Genomic DNA, 21755 nt, shown 5'->3' with positions numbered 1-21755 from the left:
TGCGTCTTATGGAGCGAAAAATACGGTAATTTTTTTTTTGTCCAAGCAGTACAGTGTCACCATAGTGACACTGTACTACTTGTGGGGCCCAGACACTGAGTGGCTGCATATTTGTGTGCGCTCTGCATCTAGGGGTTAACAACGGATAACAGCTGACTTTGTCACATGACCCTAAAACCACCACCCCCAGCTTATGAAACCTCTTAAAGGGCCAGGAGGCGCCAGCGCAAAGGGGTTAAGGATGTGGTGGCCAGCTCCCTAGAAACCAGCTATTTTTCCAAATGAATTTAGATCTGTTGATCATTTTTTGACCGATTTTGAATTCGAATCATTCCAAAAATGTGAAATTCATTAGAAAATAAATGGAACCTGAAAATCAATAACTTAACAAAATTAGTAACATAACAAATATACCAAAACTAAACTTTTTCCGTTCTGCACATTTCTAATTATTACCTTTACCACTGCACTTCTCTATAAGATAGAATTCAGTTCCCCCTATAAAGCTTTTTTATGGTATCACACTAGACTATACATTTTAGCTATGCACCTGACTTTTTCTTTTTTCCCCTCTTTCTTTCCCTTTGCAGGCGCTGCTGGTTATGCGGAGAGTCCCTTTTAGGAAAAGTGCCATTTGAATACCTTGATTTTTCCTTCTGTTCTACCCGCTGCTTACAGGAACATCGCCGGAGCCAGTCCAACAAATCTCAGAAGTAGCTGCTTGTCCTCTAGCAAGAGGAGATGGTATGATTGCATCCATGAACTTTGAGATGCAACATGGGATTGCTGGTGCAGACAGTACAAACATCATCCCTAAAGATGGATCTTGTCAAGACCATCAACAGGGGACCCAACATCTTCAATCAGTTTAATATTTTGTGTATTGCCCAATAACTGTTGGAGCTTTTAGTGCTCAGACCGATCAAAAAAAACAGCTTCTGCATTCTAGGAAGGAACCCCCATTTAAAAATTTCCATAGGCTTGTATTTAAAAAAAAAAAAAAACCCCACAGTACTCCTTTCTAATAAAAAAGAAAAACTCTTAATAAGGATCCTGTGGACATATCAAAGATTTTAAATCCGTGTGTAGTCGCCTATCATTCTGTCATAACTACAACTCTAAAGCCAGAGGAGTCTTCCATTTCTAGTTTCAAAGCAGAAGGGCATGTACAAAAAAAAAAAAAAAAATAGACTAATGCAGGCCATAGATTGGTCGAAAAGCGGCCGTTTTTTAAAAAACGAAAAATCGGTCATTCAATAGGCCGACGTTAACACCAATGGAAAAAAAAAATCGTCCGATTTTCGTCCCGTCTACGGCTGGCATTTAATTACTTCTGTCCCTGCAGAGAGCTCCGCTATTATAGTTGACGTGAAAAAGTCTTGCGGTTGCAGCAATGTATCCATTTCGGATACAGATGTTGTTTTTATTTGGATACAAATAGATACATCGTTGCAACCGCAATACTTTTTCATGTCAAATATAATAGCAGACTGGAATTCTTCTTTTTCTTCCAGGTCACGGCTCATGCGCAGATTTTTTTTATCAGTAAAAAGATTGGCTGATTTGCCCATCATTTCTGGGAAAATCGGCCGATTGACAGAATCGGCTGATTTTCTTTTTTTCCAACTTCACCCATTAAAAAAAATGTGACAAAATCCCAAAAAACGGCCGACCAATTAACCCACTAATGATGCGAAAATCAGAAGATTTTTTTTTTTCTCCCAGCCAGAAAAATTGGCAGATTTTCGACCCGTCTATGGCCTGCATTAGAATATTGACAGTGCTGTCTGCTTGAGAAAGTAGGATCCGTGTTCTTTATTAAATAAATGCTGAGTTCTTACATCAGAGCACTCAAGAAACTTCTTGAACTCCCTGTCCTGAAAGTAAGATCATAGGTGCACAGTGCCTGGTGAGGACCACGAGAGACGCCCCGGCACTGTGATAGAATGCAGGGGTTCCATATGCCAAAAAGCTGAATTACCACATAGATAAAAGTGTGCTCTTGGTGCTCCAGAAGGCTTGAATTAACATGCCCAAAGCCAGCTGCCTGCTCAGAAAATTTGATAATAGACAGGCTGACTAATTAAACAATTCTTTTGTTATCCATCACAATTTTAGCCAACTGCATCTATTGAATACATTTTTATCATTATGTGTTTCTGTATTACTGAATCTGAGCTATCGGTGATGTTGGGTGAGATCCAAAATATTATAATACCTGCGCTCTGAACCAAATGTCTACGATAAATCCCCGCTTCTGCATCTCAATATGTTAAGTGTTTATTGCACATAAGAGTGAAATAAAAATGAGCTAGTTTTTATTTAATCTTTGGAGAGATGTCAGGAGTTAACAGATCTTGATTCAGGATTTTTAATAAAATGAATATCTCAATCTCCACCAGCCCCAAAATTCATGAAGATGGCAAAATCTCTCTTCCGGGGGTCACACATGTAGACTGTATTGTGTGGCAGAACTGAGTGATTCCTCCATAGCATATTTTATTGGAAATCCATATTGCTCGAAAGATAATTACTTAGGCAGTTTTGACTTAAGTGCCCTCGGTCAGACTGGATTCACACTTGAGTGTAATGTCTTTAACTCCCCCCCGGCGGTATTCCCGAGTGTATCTCGGGGTAAAGTTTCAGCACCACAAGCGGTAAACCCGAGCTACACTCGGGAATACACTGCAGCGCTGCTCCGGGATCTCTTCTGCACTTACCTTGTCCTGCGCTCCCACGATGTCCCTCCTGCAGTGTCCCCTGTAATGTCCTCCGGCCGATGCCGGCATCTGTCTTCCGGGTTCCGTTCCCTGCGACGTCAGGATGTACGGGGGACGGAACTGGTGGGAAATTTAAAAATATGAAAGTGCAATTCACTAAAATCACATAGTATAACATTCCTGTATCAAACCATTTCACATACATTTTGTCCCGAGTGCTTTGTCCGGCGCCCTGCCTGCATTTTTACTGTTCTTTCTGCCTGGAAACTGAGAAAAGTCCACGGTGTCCAAAAAGCGTCCCTTTAGGTCAAAAGCGGTTTTAGACTGGCTAGAGAACAGCGACAGTAAATCAGAACCACTTGCAGAATTGAGTGATAATGATTCATGGGGGAAATTCATCATCAGACACTGAAAACGATTTTGCGACTTTGCTCAGTGATGTGCGAACTTGGCGCTCTATTTCACATTTCAGTGTTTTTGGTTTGATTATATTATTGAATTTAATGTATATTTTTTTATGATTATTATATTATAATTTATGATTTCGTGTTTCAAATTTTAACATACCCGGGATGTTTACTAGACTCTTGTTCGGACAGATTTCAGTGAGTTATTCCTAAAAATTACAGCCTACAATAAAAAAAATACATATTTCCATGCAAATTTTTTTCCGCCTGCTAGTCTCACATCGAAAGTGAAAAGGTTACTAAAGATACGAAAATTCTCGTATGAAAGCAAAAATACAACACAAATACATGACATCACTTTTGAAATTCTTTTAACGACTACTGTACTGCATAAACCAAAATCATACGATCTGGTATCATACGAGAGATTTTCACGCTTTTCCCTTTGGATATTGTCACATGAATTGTCGTGATCGGCTCTTGAAAGGTGTGTACTAACGATCAGATTATTGGATAATCGGTCCTCGTACGAAATTTTTTTTGTACAATTTTCAGATTGCGTGTATGGGGCATAACTGTACAGAATTATAAAATCCTCTGGTAGATAAATTGGCTTCATTTCCTGCTTGTTGAAATTCAGCTTTTTTTTTTGCTCTCTTCTTTGGCTACAGCCATGAAGGCTCGGTTCACATCTATGCGGTTTTCAGTGGGTTTCTTACTTTGCATTACAGTCATGATTTCCCATGGCTCTTGTTCACATCTGTGCGTTTTGAGCCAGTGCGGTTTTTGGAAGAGGTCAGTGACTTAGTTTTACCTCCCATGTTCCATTTTACAGAACATGACAGAGTTGCAGACTGAAAAGGAAGGTCTTTTTTAATAACATTCAATTACAAAAGGATTGTGTAGCAATTGTATATGCTGTATTTTTTTTTTTTTTTTGCTGTTTTTCGTCCCCACAAAAGTGAAGTTACCCTCATGCCCACAGGACGTTTTGAAAACTCTCCTAGAACTTTTTTTTTCCCCCTTGGTAGAAGTGTTTTTGCAGAAAAAAAAAAAAAAACCGCCTGATGCTTGTAAAAGTGTCTTAATGCTTTGGATGTCAATCACAGCCAGTCAGCCAATGAGGAGAGAGAGGAACACATGGAGCAGCAGGTGCCCCCATCGCAAGCCGTTTGGCGGTGGGGGCACTCGACAGGAGAGAGGGGCCAGGAGAGCCTGCAAGGAACCCCAGAAGAGGAGGATCCAGGTTACTCTGTGCAAAACCACTGCACACAGCAGGCAAGTGTAGACATGTTTATTTTACAAAAAAAATAACTAAACTTTAAGATCGCTTTAATGTCCCTAGTGAGATTTTAAACCAAGACCCCAGTGATTAACCAGCATATTTACTGTATAAATAATTTGGTAGAAGCAGTGGCAAGCAGTCAGGCAAATAGCTCTGGCCCTATGCTGCTTTTTTTTTTAACCTCTTCACACTGGCCAAACGCAAATGTGCGGCCTCCCGGCCTAAACACCGAGTGGCCGCACATTTGCGTTCTATTAAAAAAGAACATGTGCTGAGCGCATGCGCCCTGTGCGCTCCCAGCACACATCTGGTACTCACAGAAAGGTCCCGATCTTTCCTGATCATGTGACGGAGTGTCACGGCGGTCACATGACCCTAAACCCCACCCCGCCTCCCGGCTTCTGAAACCCTTACAGGGCTGGGAGGTACCAGCGTGAAGGGGTTAAATCCTAACAAGGATCAGTAGGGGGTGTTACATTCTTATGGTACACATAGCTATATAGTGAAAGCCATTGCTCAATACAGCTGGAGATCACAAGATCTAGTGTAACTAAACCCAGGACCCTGCATTCACTATATCCACTCTCTTCCCGGGACCCCCCATTCACTATATCCTCTCTCTCCCCAGACCCCGCATTCACTATATCTGGTCTCCCCAGACCCCCCATTCCCTATATCTGGTCTCCCACAGAACAATTATTTTAGTAAATATAAACTGCTAAATACCTTTTCTCATCACTAGTACATAGCAGTCTTGTGACTTCTATCAGTGTCCAGCAGAGCACTGGTTAAAGCTTTTAGGAGGAGTTTGTATTCTCCCCTGATTGTCCCATGAGGCTGCAGGACCCCTGACCCTCTGTATGGACAGTGTTGATTGGAGCTGTGCTGACCACATGCAACCTCCCAAGGCAAAAAAAAAAAAAACTTTCTAGCAATACACACAAACTGAGCAAGTGTAGCTTACTCCTGAGGCTCTGCACTATCAGCAGATGGATTGAGGACAGTATCAAACAACCTTTTTACACAATGCAGATGATTAACCCCTTAGGTTCCACAGTGAGTATAACAAGCATGCTTTACTGCATCTACAGACTGATTGTACTGTGGTGGGGTTAGTAACACTTTAAGAATACAATATCTGCCCTATATAGCATCTTCTAGAATGTAGTATATTTTATCATTTACATAGTAAATTCTCAACATTGGCAGAGATGGTCAAATGTGTTCAACCTGTGGCCTTCCAACTCTTGGCAAACAAGTCTCAGCATACTATAGTTGCAGGCTGCTTGGACTTGTCCTCTGGCTCCTGGGAAAACCACAGCTTGCCTATTTCTGGTTCTACCAGGTTGCACAGTTTCTTGACTTTGAACCAGAAATGTTCATAACTCATGGATAAATCAGCAAGACTGGATCTCTGTATGAACTTCTGGCCCACCCAGGATATTTATATTTCTAGCCACAGATCTCTGCTGTCCAATTACAGACAATAACATCCTGAAGCACTGTTGCAGAATCTGATAGGACGTTATAATACAGTTTTATTTTGTGCCGTTGAATCTTGATGATGAACCTCAGTGGATGATAAAGTGCCATTCAGTATAGGCCAGTCAAGAAAGATGGCCCTAGGCCAATCCGGAACATGTTCCAATTCCAGTATGATAATGTGATTCAGTTGCGACACGCTCAGAAGATTGCTGGGCACATACAGGGTGATCTGTGGCCCTCGAGCTGGCCAGTATCGCCCAATGTTGAAGCCGTTTATCCAAACCTGTCCCTAAAAGGATAATGAAACAAGCCAATGAGAATTCAACTTGCACACAAGAAGTGGATTTCTAGGATGGGTACAATAACACACACGGGAGATTTACTAAAACTAGAGCACTCAGAATCAGGCGCAGCTGTGCATGGCAGCCAATCAGCTTCTATCTTCAGCTTGTTCAATTACGATTTGACAATAAGCCCTCATGCACACGGGACGTTTTGCTAACCCCCGGTTCACATCAATGCCGCCGTGCGAGCCACGTTTTGCACGGGCACGAGAGACCATTCATTTGAATGGATGCCTGTGACACACAGGGAAGAAGTTCCTGCACTTCTTTGGAAACCGCAGCCCACAAGGGAACCTCAGTTCTCAGTACGGTTGCGTTTTCCAGTGTGGGTGGTGTGCCATTAGAACTAATGGCACCTACCCACAGGTCTGCATTTCTCTGTGCGGCTGTACGGATTTTCATGCGGATCCGCAGCGGCACCACCCGCACAGATGTGAACCTAGGGTCACGCTGGTAACGTTAGCTGTGTAAAGTCACGTTACAAAACGTGACGTTTTTCAGCTTATTTTTGCATTAGCATTTAATGGTGTTTTCCCACAGTTGCATAGTTAAGGTTTTTTTTTTTTGACCAGAAAATGCTGGTTTGCTGCGTTTTACCACTTTTTAAAAAAAAAAAAAAAAACTATTGTAAGTCTATGGCGGTACCATGAAAGTCCACTTTTTTCATATGCATAGTCTCTGAGACGTGGGTACTTTTTTTTTACCTTTGTCCATTTGGGTAGTTTTAGGAACGTGTCTCCCACTGCACCAATTTGAAACGTTCCGCTGTAGAAGGTCGGACTAGTTCTGTTCGGCAAATTCGCATTCATCCTGATGTGATTATCTGGGGCGTGTGGCCAGCCCGCTGCAATTGGGCCATCTATATCAAGTGAGTAGACCACCCAATGTCTGAGGATGTCTCCCCCCAGAGTCAGGTTTCCCACCAAACCCTAGAACAAAAAAAAAAATAAAAAAATCAATATGCCATACATACAGAGCTGTCCACGTGCAGTTTTTTTTTAAAAAAGACAATAAATGTGCTTCTGTGCCAGTCGTGTGTTCTCAGGAGAAGGAAAGTGACATCATTCTCTTTACCTTGAAGTCATGCCCGTCTGCCCCAAAATTGATCCTTCCCATATTTTCCACCAGAACATCCAGCCATTCTCCTGCGATCCCCGTCACGTTAACATCCCTGAGGCTGTCTCTCTCCAGCACACCGCAGAATCGCTGTGTAAAGAAAAGGGAATCCAAGCTTACATGAGATATGGGCAACACAAAACCTATTTTCCATCCTGCTGGTGCAAATACACAGGGATGTGTTCTCTTACTGTTCATTGGTCTACACAGCAAACTGTACCAATGGGGCGGGGGGGGGGGGGGGGGGGTTGAGTTGCTTATCCCCTAATGGTTCTAAATCTCTATTAGACACTAGATAATCTGGTTTACATTGGTGGCTAAAGACACATCTTACATCTAGTTTAAGTCACCATAAATGGGTAGATGTCACAATGTTAATGGGATGGCAAACATCTGCCCATCAGGACATAGATTGTAATAATCCTTTTTACTTTCATTTCACATTAAAAGTTACAGTAGGATTGTTGTATACTTCCACAAGTTTGCTAGGACCTGAATCACATGCTGGTAGCACTGTGGTCAGAGGGTTTTAATTCCAGGGTCCACCTGCAGGTGTCTCCCAGGAGCCAACAGATCTCAGTAATCAGTTTACACCTGATGCTGGCTGCTGAGAGGGTATTTAGGTACTCCCAAAATAATCCCCTTCGCTTTAGTATTTTGCTGCTGCCAGATCCTTGTTGCCATTTGTCCTTAACTTGCGCCCACCCTGTACCCAGTGCCCTGCTGCTTTTTTCCTGCTCTCCCTTGTTTCTGATCCCAGTTTTGTTCCACCTTTCCATCTGGTCCATGCACCTCCAGTTTTCCCATGCCTTTCTGTGTTCCCCATTTTGTATATAGTTAGTTGTTAGTTAGGCTGTTTGTTAGGTTTATTAGTCAAGTATCCTGTCACTGTAGTTTTGGTTCAATTATATTAATATACAGTATTTATAAAGCACCAATGGTTCGCTCAGCGCTGTACAGAACATGTTCTGTCCCCCTTGCTATTATATTATATTTTTATGTTTGCTGGTGTTTTGGATTGTTTTTCTTTCATTGTAAATAAATATAACTTAGGCTGCTTTACACTGATCCATTTTTCTTCCACTTTTGCATAAAAAAGGGGAAGAAAAACATGTGACGTTGTATTCCTATGGAAGTCTTTACACTGATCCGCTGTAGGTCCAGTGCGGTTTTTAAAATCCTGCTTGCTGCATTTTTGATGCAGGTTTAATGCAGTAAAAAAAAAAAAAAACACCAAATACACACCTCCCCATTGAAATCAATGGAGAATGTGTCAAAAATGCACCAAAAACGCACCCACATTGTGTTTTTGTTGTGGTTTTTGAGTTACATATCCTGTAAAAAGTGCACCGCATATGCATTTTTGCTACAGATATGTGGGAAGTCTTAAAACATACAAAGTCTGGTCCCAGTTACCTGAGTGTAGCATGCAGATCTGGCCATCCCTGTTGCTGAATCCTGACAAAGTTATTGTCTCTGGAGAAGAGCGACATGGCCAGCCAGCAATACTGACTTGTAGCAATGGACTTCTGGGTTCGGTCCTCACAAGACACCATTTACAACGGACTAGAAAGATGACTTTTTTCCCCATCACAGCATTGCGGTGCCCTCTTGTGCATTCGTCACTACTGTATAGTGCAGGGGTCTCCAAACTTTCCAAGCAAAATGGCCAGTTTACTGTCCTTCAAGCTTTTAGGGAGGCTGGGCAATTTCTACTTCCACTAGCCACAGTTCAAACGTCAATGAAAGTGAACAAATGTCCCACCATTGGTTTTAGTTGGAGGAACGGTGCCCCATCATTGGTGTCAGTGGGGGAAATGGTGAAGGATCATTTATGACAGTGGAAGGAGTAGTGCAACCAAGGGCCAGGTTAAGGCAGGCAAAGGGCCACATCTGGCTCTGGGTTGCAGTTTGGTGTAGTGCATTGGAGTGCGATTCACAATATATGGCATCACAAAGCACTGAAGGCTTACCCTAAAATTTAAAGTATATCTAAAGCCAAAAAATTCTTTAATTTTTTAAAAAACATTTTTCCAAAATTCCCCTCTTACACAGTTGCCACTGTAACGGTTCTATAATTTTGGATTTCCCATCATTTCCCTAATAGAAAATGCTCGCCAGAAAAGGTAAGTGTGAATCTCCCAGTGAGAACACAGACAGCAATAAAAAACATAAAATTACTCACAGACCTAAAAATAAAAAAATATATTTTTTTTTATGTCCATAAGGAAGTGCCCCAAGGGCCAGGTTAAGGCAGGCAAAGGGCCACATCTGGCCCTGGGCTGCAGTTTGGAGATCACTGGTGTAGTGCATTGGAGTGTGATTCACAATATATGGCACCACAAAGCACTGAAGGCTTACCCTAAAATTTATCTAAAAGCAACATTTGTTGTTTTTTTTTAATGTTTGAAAAAAAATATATATCTTTCCAAAATCCCCTCTTACACAGTTGTCACTGGAACTGTTCTATAATTTTGGATTTCCCATCATTCCCCTAATAGATAATGCTTGCCAGAAAAGGTAAGGGTGAATCTCCTAGTGAGGACACAGACCGCAATTAAAAAACCAAAACAAAAAAAAAAAACACAACACATAAAAATTACTCAGACCTAAAAATAAAAAAAAATCATTTTTTTTATGTCCATACCATCGTCGCCAAATTCGCTTAACTCTAAGAACAAAACCAAAATCTGACTGACCATCTCATGAACATCAATCACTTCTTCATGAGGATATAATCTTTGGACGTGGATCTACAACTGTATCCAGCCAATTTAAAACCAATATAAATTGGATGTGCAGGACCTGGTAGATCGCTGCAATCACTGTAGTAGCGCCAACTACTAAAGTGATTGTCAGCGGCCAATCTGTTGTGACAAGCTGGACCAATGCAAGCATTCAATAAATGTCATACATAGAGTCCAGCTTAAAAGTGTAAGCACCAGGACTGATATGAACTTAAAATGTTGTGTAGTATGAGCATGGATCTATAAATAAATGTATAGTAGATAATAAAACTTGTGACTTCTTATTACCCCGCCAACTGAAATGTATGCTCGGTCATGGACGCCATTAACTTGCGATGAAAGAGGAGTGAGGATCGGGATGTCTGAGGGTAGTCTGGTCCTATACAACACAAATCCAAAAACCTGAGACAGGACAGAGAACAAATTAGTTGAGTTTACCAAAGATTATTTATTATACATACAGCAGAAATGCAGACCTTACCTGTTTCATATCCTCAAAGGTAATGGGGTATTGGGTTACAAAAGGGTCGCCCCTTGAGAAAACATCTAAAAGGTCCACAAGATCACCGATCTGTGGATATAAAAATAAAAAGACTATTGAGGATTCCAGTGTAAAAACAACCGGCAACAGCGATTTATAGAAAAGGGCTATGAACCAAGTCAACTACAGGTCTTTGGAGGGTGGACCACCACCAAGGTACAATTCTGAGTGGATGATGATCACTGTGTTTTCTACTTGGCATTATAGGGTCATATTAAGAGATTAAATTTGTAGGCATTGGCACATGTTGAAAAATGACAAAAACTTTGAGCTTGATTTTGACAGATAGGCCCGCCATCTTCTTCAAGAGAGTGTTCTTCCTTAGAGAAAGAGTAGCCCCTAACCTGGTGGAGAAACCTAAATAGCCCAGGCTGTTTGAGGAGCTGTGTGGCTAATTCCCTTGTAGAAAATGTGGGGTGTGTAAATGCACTAGGTCTAAAATTTCTAGAGCCAGTTCTTTTACTCTAGGTGCACTGGACATTCTTATATTATTTGTGAATTTATCACTTAATTCAAATGGAAGGTGGCTTATTTACTGCAGTGCCCCTGTGGCCTGCAGTACATTGGCAGGGCCAAAAGAGTACTGCAGACTAGGGGCAATGAGAATAATGGACATAGCCTTTCTAGGCATTATGCCCTAGTGCTTAACCCCTTGGCGCCGGCGCCTCCCAGTCCTTTAAGGGTTTCAGAAGCTGGGAGGCGGGGCTTAGGGTCATGTGACCACCATGACATGCCGTCACATGATCGGGAAAGGTCCCGATCGAAAGAGGAGATCGGGACCTTTCCGGGAGTACCGGACATGTATGCTGGGAGTGCGCATGGCGCGCGCTCTCAGTACATATGTTTTTTTTTTAATAGAACACAAATTTGCGGCCGCTCGGCGTCTAGGCCCAGACACCAGGAGGCCGCACATTTGCGTGCGGCTGGCGCCAAGAAGTTAATGTTAAATCCAAAAATGTAATATATTGCGGCTTACCAAAATTAAATGTTTTCACCTGTTGATCTGCCCAGTAACATACCTCCTGTATTACAGTGCCCCAACTCTGTATGAAGGATCGCAGTGGCACCTTTGGACAGCAGCAATGTCAGACCGGGGGGGGAGTGTTAGTTTATTGAAAACTGCTAGTGTGTCTAACAAGGTGAAGCCAAACCCCAGTTAATACTTTATAAGCAGTTACAGGAAACATTTTTTTCTCCTTTTGGGACAACTGTTTTATTTATGTAAAACCTATCATTGTAAGAACCCCTTGAGAGTGGTAAATGGTTTGTCTCACGTCTGTAAACTGATACATTTGTTCTTTTAAAAACAAACTTACTAGCTGGATCATCACTTGAAAATAGAAGAAAGCCTAAAAAATAAAACTAATGCAGCCATCACATCTAAGAATTCATAAGCTGCAATATAATAAATGTTTGCTTTTGGGCTTACTACCACTTTAATGTTTTGAGGATTGATAAACGGAGGGGGAGTAATGTTCGAAGGGAGATTTAATGATTGAGACCAAGTGGACATATTTGATGAAGACTTACAGTCCTTTCAGATTATCTATAAAATAGAACATTCATTTTTTCAATAATAATAGCCAAAAGGTGTGATCTCTTTGTAAAGGTGCAATCTCTAATTTTCTGTTCCTTTTAATCAATTTTAATAAATTTCTATTTTTATAAATATATATACTCGGGGACTCAGATGGTCTGATTGGAACACCCCATCTTTTTTTTTATCTTTTCCCCCCCAACTTGTTGTTTTTCCAGTCCTTGTCATTTGTTAGCTCTAATTTGTAAATCATTTTTATTATATTTTTTTTAAATGTTTGTTTTGCCCGGACTAATTCTTAATTGGCTGCTAGAAGGAGCTGCGACAGGGATTAAGTCCCTTAACCCCTTTGCGTCAGTGCCTCCCAGCCCTTTAAGAGTTTCAGAAGCCGGGAGGTGGGCGGGGGTTTAGGGTCATGTGACCGCCATGATTTGCTGTCACATGATTGGAAAAGGTCCTGATCGCAAGGGGAGATCAGTACCTTTCCATGAGTCATGGACATATGTGCGGGGCGTGAGCTCTCATCACATATGTATTTTCTAATGGCATGCAAATATGCGGCCACTCGGCGTCAAGGCCTAGACACCGAGAGGCCGCATATTTGTGTGCGCTCGGCATCTAGGAATTATATATATTTAGGTAAATTCATTTTGTAGTCCTTGCTTTCAGCTATTCCTGCTGCTGATTAATGAGTGCACATGAGTGAACAAGGCGAATGTGCCTTCATTTGTGCTTGTAACTTTTTATGTTTGTATAATTTTTAAAAATAAAATGTAGGATTTTTTTTTTAAACTGTATTACACTATATGGGGCCTTTTCTTTTAATATGTTCATGACCCCTGACCTCTTATACTTTAGGGGTCTTGTCGTCTGGTAAGAGGCCTATGGTTTGTGTTGGTGGAGGACACTGTCACTGGCTGCACTATTTATCAGGGTTTTGACATTGCACTATGTTACTTCAGCGGATGCTGGATCTTTTATATGAACTTTTATTCATATGCAGTTGTAATTTATTGTTTTCACCTGTCACTTTTGTGCACTATTTTTTTTGCGTAAATGCAATATAGGTTTGCTATTTATATTTTGATATTGTATTTTTTTTTGTTTCTAAAAGGGCAAGCGCAGCACTGTGCCATTTGTTTATCTAAATCAGGTACTTACCTTATTCAGAGAGACTAAACCATAGTAATATTTAGGAGTGGGGGGAGGAAAGGGTCCTTCTGGAACGGACTGGAACTGTAAAAGATTAAAAGGATTAATGTTAATAAACAGTAATTATGTGTTTGTTAGAATCCTCTATGCTACCGCCGCTAGAGATCAATCCAAAGAAAAAACAAAAAACCAAGACTAAAAGTGTTGCTGCCGCTGAATACTGTTGTGTTCCCATACCCAATATTGTATAGATCAGGCCTTGAAATTTCCACTCGCCTGCTCGCCAATGGCGAGTAGAAATTATGGTGGGGGCGAATTTGTCCCCCAGGGCCGTCTTGCTGAGCAGGCTCGGGGCTCAGGCCGGATCTGTCATTGGCACCGGGAGCCGTCAGACTGCTCAATAGCTGAGTGCAGTTAAAGCAAAGGAAGGAGTGCGTGTTGTGTTCTCTGCCTCCCCCTAGAGTGCAGTACCTGGCTCTGTGAGTGAACAACAAAGTACTGCAACTTTTTATAGATGTGTGAGTGTGTCTGTGTATGCATGTACATGTGTCTGTGTGTATGTACATGTGTGTATCTGTACATTTGTGTGTGTACATGTTACTGTGTGTGTGTACATGTTTCTGTATGTACGTGTCTCTGTGTGTGTGTATGTACATGTGTCTGTGCATGTGCATTTCTGTGTATGCACATGTATCTGTGTGTATGCAATGTCTGTACATGCCTGTGTGTGTATACATGTGTTCTGTATGTGTGTACATGTTTGTGTATATATGCACATGTCTGTGTGTACAGTTGTCTGTTGATGGCGAGTAACTCCAAGGCCTGGTTAGTAGCTCAGGACTTGATATTTTAAACCCTGTTTAGATAATACAACAAAAGGTGCAGCATAACCTCACAACACTTTCCTCATCAAGTACACATCTACAGTATATATATATTGGGGTGAAAATCTTTCATTTTGTTGATTTTTGTGTTTCTCACATTTACCAAATCACCTATCACAATGTCCAAAAATAAAATGTAACATTTTTAGGTTAGGATAGGTTGGGTCAGGGGAAGGGAGCAAAACGTATAATTGCACTTTGTTTTAAAACCTATTAATTCAGAAGATCCAGCAGGCATTTTCAAAAGAAAGTCAGCAACGGCAGCCAACTTATTTCTCTTATGACTGGTTCCCTTTAAAGGAAATATGGCAAGGGATAATCCATCACTTGTTTTCACCATTTCTGCTGAGCATTTTTTTGGGGGTCAGAAGCTTACAGGTTTGCTCACCTTTACCCCATGTATTCCAGCATCCCCAGTACATTACTGACCACTCTTCTGCTGTTCCTATAGTTGCTCCTGTCCCCTTTCATACATGTTAGCTATGCTCAAGTTGCTCATAAAAACACCTTAGTAGCCGACTCTTCTGCGTTCTGCCACAACGACATGAGAATTTAATTTTCATCATGGGCCACATCAACGTTATGGCTGCCCTCAAAGAGCCATTTTTTTTGTAAGACTAGGTGTCCAGAGCATCCCACCCCCCCATACATTAGATGTCAAGAGCCCACCCACCATCAGAAGTCAAGCGCCCTCCACTCTCCCTTACATCACAGTGCACCCTCCCTTACCTTATGTTGTTGCTGGATAGAAACTGGGAGCAGAGCTGGGAAGCAAAAAAAAGTGTGCAGGGTCTGGAGGAGGACCAGAGGAGGGCTGGAGTCAGCTGCCAGAGTCTGATGAATGCTGGGACTAAGGGAGGCAGAGATGAGGGGGTACTGTGGCTGCACGGAGAAGTGCAAGATCTGGTGAAGGAGTTATATCACCTTCTCTGCTGCTGTCTGCTGAGGCAAGGTGGTGGCAAAAATGAGGGGGTTGCGGCAGCTGTGGAAGAGGTGTGAGGGCCAAATGAAATGGCCTGCTGGGCTGCATTTAGCCCACATGCCTTGTGTTTTACACATGTGCCCTAGACTGATCAGTGGATCAGTGCGCTGTAGTGGGAAGGCACCAGTTAATTTATTTGGCCCCTACGGATGGGGGGGGGGGGGGTAGCACGACACATGTGCTGTGTATTCTCTCAGCTAATACAGAGGTAGTGCACTATTTGAGTGAGCCACAGCCAGGGGCGGATTTGCCATTCAAGCACTTGGGCACTGGGGGCAGTAGGGGGCCCCATGAAATTCCCCTGGTATCTTTTATAGGCTTTTTTGGGTGTGCTTTGAGTATGAACAAGGACACAGGGGCCCCATGATCCCCTATTGCCCAGGGGCCCCATGAATTGTCAGTCTGGCCTTGGCCACAGCTGTCCCTGGGGGGGGGCAAACTTCTAATATTCAGGAGAGGGGTCAGCTACTAAAAGGTTTTTTGGACAAGCTGTGAATGGCCAACAGATACAGAGGGGGCCAGAAGCAACTATTTGAACAACAAAGGAGTGGTATGTAATGTGGTGAGGTTGCTGGATTACACGGATTTGTTTTGGAAAATGGCTATTAAAAAGGTGAACTAACCCATCAACAAGAAGAGACAATGAGATGATTGTGTATGCCCGTCCAACCCAGGGGCGGGCTGACAACTCATGGGGCCCATGGGCAATAGGGGTTCATGGAGCCCCTGTGTCCTTGCCCAAACTCAAAAAAGCCTATGAAAAAGGTACCAGGGGCATCTCATGGGGCCCCCTACTGACCCCGGGCCCTCGGGCAGTGCCCGAGTTTCCAAATGGTCAGTCCACCCCTCGCCCAGCCATTCACTAATGTCTATGGCCAGCTTGGCAAGCAACCAGTAGACATCAAACACTGGTGTGGCACAAAGTGTAAATCCGCTTTTACAAAAAGTTACTGTACTTTGAAAGCAAAGTGCAAGTTGAAAATGTTTAATAACCCATAACAGCCAATGAGAGCTCAGCCTTGAGACTGTACTGATTAATGGCTGGCGGCGGACAGGACACGTTGAATAGGTTAGATGTATTGGTGCAGGAAGAGAGTCACCTTGCTAATCACCGAGCGGATTGCCAATAATTTATCGGTGGGGTCTCCCGCTTCTGTCAGAGGTGCGTCATAATCGTAGCTCGTTGTAATCGGCTTGTATGTATTCTTGAAGTCAGCGCCTAGGAATAAAACAAGGTTACAATCTGTACAAATGTAAAGTGGTAGAAAAGTCCTATTTTATTTATTTATACCCACCTAGAATAAGGCTTACCTGTAGGTACAGAAAATACCTCCGAAACGTGTATTGTTTAGAAGATATTTACTTGTATAGCAGCCAGTGACGTCATCGATGCATGTGCACTGCGCTCTCAGTGAACGGCATGCCATCCATTGAGGGAGTTGTGCTGCGGCCATGCACATCGTGGGAGTGATGTCTTTGCAGCTCGGCCACTCAAGCCCAGAAAGAAGACCTGGTAGAGGCGACAACTCCATCAGCGGTGACAGCGTGCCACTGGGGGGGGCTTAGTTTTAAAGGGAGTTCTTTCAGAATGTGCTAGTAAGCAATGTATTCTAGTACATTATGCTCTTAACTTGCAGGGTGAAGATTTTTTTTTTTTGGGGGGGGGGTGTTTGTGGTTTACTACTACTACTGCCTCTTAGCAAACCCAGGAAATTAGGAAATTAACTCACAAACGGCAGAGATTCTCAGCCATAACTATGGATAGGAAATCAGAAACATTTGGCTGCACGCTCCACTAAGCAAGATATGGCAATACCTTCATCTCTGCAGATACAAGCGTACCTCGGTTTACGAACGCCTCGGTTAACGTGATTTTCGGTTTATGAATAAAAGTCCATTGAAAATAATGCCTCGATTTACGAATTTTTTTTCGCAATACGAACAGATTAATTGGTTTTCAATGCATTTACAAATTTTTTTTTAATCATGTCCCTGTGCAGTATTTATGCCTTTAAAAATGTATTTTTATTTCAGGTACTTCTATAGCGCCGTCAATTTACACAGCGCTTTACATATATATTGTACATTCACATCAGTCCCTAACCCTCAAGGGGCGTACAATCTAAGGTCCCTCGGTTTACAAATGCCTCGGTTAACGTGATTTTCGGTTTATGAATGAACGTCCATTTAAAATAATGCCTCGATTTACGAATTTTTTTCACAATATGAACAGATTAATTGGTTTTCAATGCATTTACAATTTTTTTTTTTTAATCATGTCCCTGTGCAATATTTATGCCTTTAAAAATTTATTTTTATTTCAGGTACTTCTATAGCGCCGTCAATTTACACAGTGCTTTACATATATATTGTACATTCACATCAGTCCCTAACCCTCAAGGGGCGTACAATCTAAGGTCCCTAACTCACATTCATACATACACATACTAGGGACAATTTAGAGAGGAGCCACTTAACCTACTAGCATGTCTTTGGAGTTTATAAAGAGTTTTGAACAGCTAAAACTTTTGACTTTTTTTCTGACCTCCGGAATGGATTCATTGGTTTTTAATGCATTTATGAATTTTTTCAGCAATACAAACGGATTAATTGGTTGTCAGTGCATTTACAAATTAATTTTTAATCATGTCCCTGTACAGTATTTATGCCTTTAAATTGCACTTTATAAAGAGTTTTGAAAAGATAAAAAAGACTGTACTTTTTTCTGACCTCCAGAACGGATTATTTGGTTTTCAATGCATTCCTATGGGAAACCGCATTTCGGTTTACAAATTTTTTGTAATACGAAAAGTCCAGCAGAGCGCATTAAATTCGTAAACCGAGGTACGCCTATAATGCTATTGCCATATCTTGGTTATGAATAAGCGCTGCGGAGCGTGAAACGCACCAACTTTTTTTCCATGCGATCATATCTCCTGTGTGCCCATATGTTGTAATATTGATCTTTATACTATGCTTCAATAAATCCACACATTTTAGCGGAGTGTGCAGCCAAACTTATCGGATTTCCTGTTTGCGGAGGCGATCCGGGCGTGCACCTCTATGGGTGATGGATGTGATCCTGTCGCACCAGCTGGAGCGGTGTTTCCTCCATTTGGATCATAACTATGGGCACTTCTAGCAGCTTCATGGGCCTTCTGCTTAATAAAAGCATTATAAATCTTCCTACCTGCACCTTGTGTTTTTCACCTGTATTGGTCATGTAGGTTCATGGTGTCATTTGTTGCCCTGAACACACAGCCTATAGCAGCAATGGGCAAACTACGGCCCGCGGGCTGTATACGGCCCAGCGGACCTTTTAATCCGGCCCGCGGATGTGGCTTTCAGGATGTGTGTAGGCGGGGCAGCGTGACGAACGTGAGGGGAGGGGAGCTAGGCTCCTCTCACAGTCCGCCCTGAAGACCGGAACGGCGCGGGAACATGGCGAGAGGAACGCGCGGAGCAAAGGTAAGTAAATTGACACAGGGGGGACTTGGCTTACTACTTGGGGGGGGGGAATAGTACTGTGGGGGATGAATTACTATAGGGGGGATGAATTACTATAGGGGGGATGAATTACTATAGGGGGGATGAATTACTATGCTTACTATGGGGGAATATTACTATACTTACTATGGATGACACATACACATCATTCATCTACTCTTGGTCCGGCCCCCCGGTCCAATATATGAACCCATTGCGGCCCTCAAGTCAAAAAGTTTGCCCACCCCTGGCCTATAGTAAAGTAAATCTTCACATTCAGGGGTCAGAAGCTTCTGTTTGTGTTCAAACATGAGGAATGCCCCATGGCACTGCACAAGTTAATGCATGACCTCTGTCTGTAGTCTAAGAATTGACACTTCCTGTGAAAAAACGATATCTCCCACAATCCCTGTGTCTATCATTCTAGCGTTCTGCAGGTAAGAGCCACACAGTAACTAGATCTGCCACAGACACAAACAGGCAGAGCAATGAAGGGAAGAGATGCATTTCATCACATTAGTACTCCCACTTTTGTGATGCATTATTATTATTATTATACAGTATTTATAAAGCGCCAATAGTTCGCTCAGCGCTGTACATTACAAAGGGGGACAGAACATGTGACAGAACAATACCAATACAATGCAAAACATGAGGGGATCGAGGGCCCTGCTCTTTGGAGCTTACAAACTAGGAGGGAGGGGATGGTGGCACAGGAGGAGATAGCTGTGGGGGATGGAGTGGTAGGAAGAGTGGAGGAGGTCGGCAAGTTAGCAGGGGGTGGGGTAGGCTTCCCTGAAGAGGTGGGTTTTCAGGGTGCACCTAAAGGAGAGGAGAGTAGGCGATAATCTGATGGGTTGGGGCAGGGAGTTCCAGAGGATGGGTGACACCCTGGAGAAGTCCTGGAGGCGGGCATGGGAGGAGGAGTTTAGGGAACTAGAGAGAAGGAGGTCTTGTGGGGAGCGGAGTGTGCGTGTTGGGTGGTACTTGGATATTAGGTCAGTGATGTAGTTCGGGGCAGTATGGTGGACAGCTTTGTACGTCAGTGTTAGGATTTTGAATTTGATCCGTTGCGCAATCGGAAGCCAGTGGAGGGATTGGCAGAGGGGGGTGGCGGAGATGGAGCGGTTGGTAAGGTGGATGAGTCTGGCAGCCGTATTCAGGATGGACTGAAGCGGGGATAGCCAGCGGCGAGGCAGGCCAGTGAGGAGGGAGTTGCAGTAGTCGAGTCGTGATATGATGAGGGAGTGGATGAGCTGTTTAATGGTTTCTGGGGTTAGGAACGTGCGGATTTTGGCGATGTTGCGGAGGTGGAGTCTGCATGAGTTTGTAACATAGAGGAAACGGCGAGCCATGGACTGGTTGATGGGTGACATGGAACAAGGAATTGCCTGGCCCTTTATTGTGAATAGGGACAAGTAGGTGAATGAATACATAGACATAGGGTAATCAATCATCCATGATACTACAAACTGCAGCCACAACAAGCAAGCCCATCATTACAAGGTAAGGAACACCACACAGGAAATAATAAAACATTTGAAAGTCTACAATGTCTTTATTTTTTAAAATCTAGGTATTAGTGTAGTTTTTAGTCCACCTTCATACAATCTTTTTGGAATTCTGGATAGAGTAGGTGTCACATTTGGGGGGGTGTCAGGCTTGGAGACCAGTAGCTATAGCAGTTGAGAGATTCCTACTGACCAGGAGGATAAATACACAAGCAGATCATGCTGGCACATAAAGCAGGCTCACCTGAGGCCTGGGCTCTAAGCACTGGCTGGTATTCACCAGAGCTCCTGATGGTGGAGATGGGTTTTGCTGAGTGCTAGTGCCAGGTCTCGGTCCTCAAGATTACCCCACCAGGAGGTGAGCAAGCCAGGGTCAGGTTGCAGATGTAGCAGGGAGGGATCCAACAGAAGCATAGTCAGTAACAAGCCAAAGGCCAGTAACAAGTGGTTGCAGGTTGGGGTCAGGAGAAAGTCAAGGAACAAGCCAACGTCAGTAGTGAAGATATAGACTGCAGTAGGAGCAAATGAAGCAAGAGATTGACTGGAGGAAGTGGAAACAGGAAGTGGAAAGACATGGCTTAACCACTCACCCTCCAGAGGATTTCCCCTTCCTGACCCCTTACTTTAACGGACAATTGCGCAGTCATGCAACGCTGCACCCAAATGAAATTTATGTCCTTTTTTTCCTTCCGCAAATAGAGCTTTCTTTTGGTGATATTTGATCACCGAAAAAGACTGACAATTTTGAGAAACAAAAATCAAAATGTCATCATAAATTTAGGCCAAAATGTATTCTGCTACATGACTTTGCTAAAAAAAAAAAAAAAAAAAATCCCAATACATGTAAATTAATTGGTTTACATGAAAGTCATAGCGTTTACAAATGGCGATAGATACACACACAATTTTTAAATTTTTTTTTTTTTTTTACTAGTAATGGCGGCGATCAGTGACTGCAGCAGACATTCTGACACTGGGGGGAACTGACTTTGTGTCACTGACATCCCCAGTGACTCCAATACAGTGATCACTGCTAATAATAAGCATTGACACTGTACTAATGTAACTGGGCAGGAAGGGGTTAACATCTGGGACGATCAAAGGGTTAACTGTGTGCTTTACTACGAGGCTGTGTCTGTGCTTTCCACTGTAATCACACTGCCATACAAAGCCGTGTGAGGGGTCGACAAGGGAGAGAACTGTATTGTTTACTTACAGTTCTCTCCCTCGGCGGTAATACTTGGTGATCACCGGGTGCCGGCGAGTAATCACCGGCTGGGACCTGGTGATTGACAGCCTAGGTTGCGCGTCCCCTTACCCGGAAATGCAAAAACACACACACCCTGTAGCAGTATTTCCGCTATAGGGTGGCGGGAAAGCGGTTAATAGAAAATACATGGGAGGAGCAAAGAGTTAAAGGTTCACAAGAAACAAGGTACTGTAACAATCATGCATACAGAGATGGACACGGTCCTCCATCTTTTTAAGGGTTTTCCATCTTCTATCATGTCCTACTCCCAAATCAGCTTTCCTCATTCCCCCTCCCTCTCTGTTGAGG

General features: G+C 42.8%; 2 protein-coding genes across 2 annotated transcripts in view; one reads left to right on the top strand and one right to left on the bottom strand.

The window, feature by feature from the left end:
* Positions 1-3383, top strand: part of ANKZF1 (ankyrin repeat and zinc finger peptidyl tRNA hydrolase 1) — a 33844-nt gene extending 30461 nt beyond the window's left edge. Inside the window, exon 16 of the mRNA XM_089657695.1 lies at positions 591-3383. Within this exon, the coding sequence (XP_089513821.1) occupies positions 591-717 (127 nt within the window). The 3' untranslated portion in view covers positions 718-3383. The remainder of the gene's footprint in view (positions 1-590) is intronic.
* Positions 3384-3982: 599 nt separating this feature from the next.
* Positions 3983-21755, bottom strand: part of LOC149441143 (beta-galactosidase-like) — a 55087-nt gene continuing 37314 nt past the window's right edge. Inside the window, exons 10-16 of the mRNA XM_089657696.1 lie at positions 16301-16419; positions 13344-13418; positions 10586-10675; positions 10393-10506; positions 7316-7447; positions 6946-7170; positions 3983-6186 (exon numbers count right to left, since the gene is read on the bottom strand). Of these exons, the coding sequence (XP_089513822.1) occupies positions 5938-6186; positions 6946-7170; positions 7316-7447; positions 10393-10506; positions 10586-10675; positions 13344-13418; positions 16301-16419 (1004 nt within the window). The 3' untranslated portion in view covers positions 3983-5937. The remainder of the gene's footprint in view (positions 6187-6945; positions 7171-7315; positions 7448-10392; positions 10507-10585; positions 10676-13343; positions 13419-16300; positions 16420-21755) is intronic.

This window comes from Staurois parvus, unplaced genomic scaffold (genome assembly GCF_062004578.1).
Source record: "Staurois parvus isolate SC_StPar_1 unplaced genomic scaffold, SC_StPar_1.0 ptg001022l, whole genome shotgun sequence".
In the NCBI taxonomy this organism is placed as follows: domain Eukaryota; kingdom Metazoa; phylum Chordata; class Amphibia; order Anura; family Ranidae; genus Staurois; species Staurois parvus.
The sequence above is the reverse complement of the archived record's forward strand: the minus strand, read 5'-3'. Positions and strand labels throughout refer to the sequence as shown.